Genomic DNA, 5,983 nt, shown 5'->3' on the forward strand with positions numbered 1-5,983 from the left:
ACTTTAAAAGCTACTTTAATGGTGGAAAATGGCACTAAATATAAACAGTTAGACTTTCTCCTATTCTGGCAATTAAAAAAGTTTTAAGGCACTTCAGTGATCAGAATCTGCAATATAATTTTAAGCATTTGTGTTGTATTGTCATTTTATGTTTGCAGTTCATAGCCTTGTAAGGGATAATGTAAGATTCACCTGCTGACTATCAGTTATGTGAGTGCTAGAAAGACAGGAAATAGTTCACTACATATGCTGATAAAGTGCCCTTGGAATAAATTTTCTCTGGAAAATGTTTCAGTGTTAATTACAGCATGCTAAAACATAAGTTGATATCGTCATATATGACTGAATGAATGTGTTTTGGTAGTCATCAAATAATTATGTGCTATTGCATACTTGTTGCATTAAGCCAGAAGAATACAGTGGCTTTTTATGCAAAAAGTGTCAGTGCACTGAATGGAAAGGGAGCAGGTAGGGAGTGGGGGTGGGAAATGTAAACGCTGAAGTGGAATTCAATATGTGGCCTTAAGCGGAAAAACTGGTGATCTCAAGAGGTCATCCCTCTTTCCGGAGGAGAAAAAAGTAGACCCTATGGTAGAGTGTGCTTCTGGTGATCTTTGGTGAAGTCATTCACGAAAGAAACCGTTTCCCCAACAGAGCTCTCCTTTATAGAGATGTTCTCCATCACTCTTTATCCTTTGTGCTATTCCTAAGATGCTCATAGCAATTTAGTGAGGTGAATGGAAAAACGCTCATGCATGGCCCAAATGTGCAAGATGTTGTTACTTGGTTTTACACACATGGTTAGCCAATTTCATTCTGACTTTAGTGGAAACATAGTGTATAGTATATCTTAAGTAATATAATGCAGTTTTTAGTTTTAGAAGGTTCACTTAGTATCACTTCATTGTTATGCTTAAATACTTTCATTATACACATCTTAGATTAGATTTGACTAGGGTTGGTAAGTATATGTTCCTACCAACATTCACACGAGCTGAAATTTCCCTACCATCATTACCATCGTGGAGGGTAAAACAGACATAGATTTGCCACAGTCTCTTAGGTTATAGTCACTCTGCCACCCACTCCAGAAGTAATTATATGACCAATCCCATCCATTTCTGCCCATTCCTCCTTATGTATGTACTTGCAACATTTTCTCCCTTAATCTACCTGTCTGTTATTATACTTTATTGAGTCAAATATGGTACAACGGTGAGAATGTTTTTTTATTCAGTTGTGTGGATTCATTTACTCAGGCAGCTGTTTGAATATGTATGTCTGTGGGTCAGCTGGTACAGTATGTGCCCATGTGTTGTTGCACACAAATTTTTATGTGCCTAGTGGCCATGAGCAAATCTGCTACCTGTTCATGTTTAAATCACCTATTAAACTTAATGGTTAGATAGATTGTTTTCAGGGCTGAAGGATTATTTATATAAAATCAGTGTAATCTCTGTGTAATGTGTCCCTACCAACTTATAAGACTAACCTACATCCATGATACACAGCCAGACACAAATGCGCGCACACACACACGCACACACACACACACACACACACACACACACACACACGTGTGCATGCATGCATGTGCACATATATCCCATCCCTTAGCAGTTTTCATTTGCTCTATTTGCAATTTGTTGTTGTTTAAATAGAATATGACCAAGTACCAGTGTTATAATTCACAATCAAACTGTTTTATGTAAACTGACATTAAACAACTATGGACCTATAACAACTATGGAATTATATGCACAACTACAACATTATGACCTGTCTTTGGTGATTGTCACAGAGTCAGCTGGAGTCCATTTATGGACTCTGTTTTTATTTGCAGATCTGAGCCGGGATTCATTTCTGTTGCTGATATCTGGAGCCAGTAAATGTACACAAACTATAAATCTTAGCTCGTCACTCTCTGTTTATTGTTGCCAAATGCCAGATGCCAAATTTTCCCAACTAACATTTCTCAGAGCAAAAGGGTCTTCGGGGCCAAAAATACAATTGCAGCTTTTCATCTTATCATGCACTTATGACCTTATATATGTATATATAAGGTCATATGTAAAGAATATCTGTGACGCGAAGATGCTTTCAGAAAAACAGAATGTAAATGTCTACATATAAAATAAAACCAAAATCAAATCCATATTTGCTGTGACCACCCTTTTCCTTTTCCTTTTAAACCTGCATTCTAAAATATTCTCTAAGGTACATCGCCAAGCACTTTTATAAGCAAATCAGCTGGTTGATAGTTCAAAGCGTCTCAGAGAACTTGCTACAGGTCTTTTGGTGATATTGCCTGTCTCGTTTGCTTCTTTTTCTGCAGGTAAAACCAAACAGCCTCAGTGAGATTTAATCTGAATTATGTATTACTGAATATCCTACTTTCTTTAAGAACATACCAAAATTTCTCCGTGACATTGATTTTTTAACATATGTTTGACAATAATAATAATAATAATAATAATAATAATAATAATAATAAAGTTTTCTGTTGATCATATAATAGTATTGGTATTGGAGGCACATCAACTATTACCAAAACAGGTATCGAATAAGAAAAAAAGCTAAACTTTTATTTACATCTTCAGTGCAAATACCTAAAATATAATACAGTCAGATTCATGAACTTTAAGATAACATTTACATTGAGTAAAATCCCAGAGGTCATAAGGTGAACAAGAAGTGGTTCAGATGAATATTCACAATGATCAAATTCACAAGATATTCACAAGATTGAAATTTCCCCTTATATAGGAACAAGTCAGTGACATCACTGGATATATTTACTTTTCGCAACGAAGTGTCCCAGGCACGAACTAACCAGGCCCGTCTTACTGGCTGAACTGCGTTCTCTCCTTTAAAACGCTTAATGGGCTTTGACATGGATCTTAGTGGTCTTTACGCTTCACAAATGCTGATTTTCCAACAAAGTCAAAACGCTATTTGTGAGGATGCTGTTGTCTCTGTCACGGTGTTTGTTGACGCCATGATTTCAGGGTCTACAGGAAGAGGCCCGGCGATGATAACGCTGTGTTTGCTGGATTCAGTAATGTTCGTATCTCTTTTCTGTTCTGCTTCTTCGTCGAAGTCGGAATCGCTTTGCTCGGTATCGCACTCGGACTCGTCACGGGCTTTCTGTTCCGACTCGGCCTCGGTTTTATCTGACTGCTCCTTCTCTTTGTCCTTTTGCGCTTGGGCCTCCTTGGAATGTCTCCATTTCATTCGGCGGTTCTGAAACCACACTTTGACCTGAAGATAAGGAAATTGTTTAATAAACTGCTCCAAAGGTATTTTAAAATGAAATAACAAACACAATTATAAATGTTTGCTATATGTACACTATATTCCGCGCTACATGGCTCCAAGATGCTATTCATTGTCTAAAAATAATTATTAATGAACATATTGACTTATATATATATATATATATATATATATATATATATATATATATATATATATATATATATATATACACACACACACACACACACACCCCCCGCTATGTGCTGTTAAAATTATTTATCATAATAGGCCTACTTAGCTTTACACTACACAGTTATCTGCTATGACCGTTCATCATTTACAAAAGTCGTTATAATTGACTTTCATTTCCCCATGAATACTCGTTTCGCAACTCAGAGAAGCAAAAGCTTTTCAGTATTTTTATATTATCTGCACGGCGTATGCTTCCTGTGTCTCCTGTCTCACACACACACACACACACACACACACACACACACACACACACCTTTTTATTATTATTATTATTATTATTATTATTATTATTATTATTATTAATATTATTATTACACAGCCTACCTGAGCATCCGTAAGTCCCAGCATCGCAGCAAGCTGTTTTCTGTCCGGTTTCGTGACGTACTTCTGAATTTCAAATCGTTTCTCAAGACCCTTCCTTTGTAGATTGGAGAACACAGCTCTGGACCAGGACCTTTTTCTTTTGTACGTCTGTGGCATTGTGTCTTTGGTGAGAACTGCATAGGGTCCTGTATAAAGTCAAACAGCATATGGTTGCTTACACCAGTTTTCCGGCACTGGAGTATTTATAGGCTACATAATGTCATTTCGAGAGATATCATTTTAAGTTTTAATACATTTTAATTAACTGTATTATTTGGATGGCAATGACGGACACGATAGCATCGTATAGGCTATGCCACAGCTACATAAATGTCCTAAATAATATCTCTTGCTTTAACAGTGCAAAGCAGAATTAAAGTAAAATCGTTTGTACTGAGAATTGACAGGGGAGTGCCACACTACCTGGGAAAGTGTCCTGATACTGATGCCCTGATTGTCTGGAGGAACTTATAATGGAGGATGCGTCGCTCATCCCCGGCTCTATGGAGGCGAAGTACTGACTTGCGCTCGGCTGCACGGAGACTGAATGGCGATGCGAACTAACAACAGACGTGTGATCTGTATGCAGAAAACACAGTAATGTATGTATATTTTATAAACAAGGTAAAATGTAGAAATCTTTAAAAATAAATAAATAATAATAAAAAAAACTACTGGGATTCATTTTGGGACTATTCTGCAGACAACAAAAGTGGTCAAGAAAAGCTCTCCAATAACGTGCTGCATTTTGGTGACTTTTTAAGACGGATTATACTTTAGCCCAACCGGAACAGGCCACTTTAAACACCCCTCTATTTAACACCGCCTTTTAAATGCATACGCCTATGTAAAATTGGGCGTTTGATAGTCTTATCAGATAATTTCTTGATTCTTGAGAAGAAAAATCTGTGTTTAACTTGGTATTTACCTCTTAGTGATGACGATTCTTTTGATTTTGGCTCGAAGTCTGTAGACAATATCCGATCAATGCCGAACTTGAGATCTTTGCTAGAAAGTGGAGGTACTGATTGAGAAAAGAATGTTGTTCTCGCCACAGAGGTCAAGTGTATTCCATGCCTGTGGTAGGCAGACGCTGCATTCACTCTCCCACCGAATACGGATGTGTCCGGCGCTAGGGGAGATGGGCGAAGCGGAGATGCCGTGGAATGAACTTGAGCCCTGGCTCCCATATGGGTCACGAGCGCTGAAGACCCAGCGACGTTTTCGTTGTCTCCAAAATGCAGTATGTCAGCAATGCAAAACGAAGGCTTCTTAACAGTGTCCATTGCAAAACCCCCCGAACAATAGGCGGACCAGAGACTAAAATTTGACGCGTAAAGGGGATTCAGCCCGGCTGTATACATCCTCCTCTTTTAGCTCGTCTATATCTTTGTGTTTAAAAGAGAATCACGTCATTAAGTATACACTGTGTAACAGGAATAAGCGCTTTATTTAATGACGTGCATCGCTTTCTCTACACGCCAGAAATGTTCTCAAGTATGAAATCCCAATCTGTGGTCCAAGAAGTTCTACGCAGAAGTTTCTACTGAGATGCTGATTGGCTCAGTCTTAGCCAATGGAGATTCAGAAGCCGTTCCCACTTCCCCTTGATGCATTAGTGAAGCCCTGGGAAAGAAATACAAGTACTGAAGACAGTAAGTGTAGCTATCAGAATTACCATCGGATTTCATCGTTGCGATCTAATTATATATAGAGCACTACACTGCTAATGCGATTCAACCCCCTGCTATTGCACTATATTACTTCTTATGTTACTTGTTTCTTTTTTTATCAGTGACACTGTCATTATCAGTGGCAAAGTATTTAGTTCAGAACAAATTGGTTTAAATGCTAAAGTAACCACAGCACCGTATTAATGTATTTATTTATTTATTTATTTATTTTCATTTAATGTTTTTTTTGTAATTATATATATATATATATATATATATATATATATATATATATATATATATATATATATATATATATATATATATAATTTATCATCTGGTCATCTGACCAATAATGAACATTACCTAATACTGAGATGACTTGATAACTAAAACTAATAGTGTAAAATTGTATAATCATAACTATCAAATAAATA

The 5,983-nt window shown here is 36.9% G+C and overlaps 1 protein-coding gene across 2 annotated transcripts; it reads right to left on the minus strand.

The window, feature by feature from the left end:
* Positions 1 to 2,559: 2,559 nt before the first annotated feature.
* On the minus strand, positions 2,560 to 5,646 carry hlx1 (H2.0-like homeo box 1 (Drosophila)). 2 transcript variants are annotated; one of them, XM_053647045.1, is made up of 4 exons: positions 4,802 to 5,646; positions 4,297 to 4,452; positions 3,835 to 4,019; positions 2,560 to 3,261 (listed from the first exon to the last, which is right to left on the minus strand). In XM_053647045.1, the coding sequence occupies exons 1-4, from the start codon at positions 5,235 to 5,237 to the stop codon at positions 2,944 to 2,946; spliced, it is 1,095 nt and encodes a 364-aa protein (XP_053503020.1). In that variant the 5' UTR covers positions 5,238 to 5,646; the 3' UTR covers positions 2,560 to 2,943. The 2 variants fall into 2 exon arrangements, with proteins under 2 accessions (XP_053503020.1, XP_053503028.1); XM_053647053.1 differs by lacking the exon at positions 4,297 to 4,452 and having other exon boundaries at positions 4,802 to 5,442.
* Positions 5,647 to 5,983: the final 337 nt, after the last annotated feature.

The sequence above is a fragment of the Ictalurus furcatus genome, chromosome 2 (assembly GCF_023375685.1).
Source record: "Ictalurus furcatus strain D&B chromosome 2, Billie_1.0, whole genome shotgun sequence".
NCBI classification, from domain to species: Eukaryota; Metazoa; Chordata; class Actinopteri; order Siluriformes; family Ictaluridae; genus Ictalurus; species Ictalurus furcatus.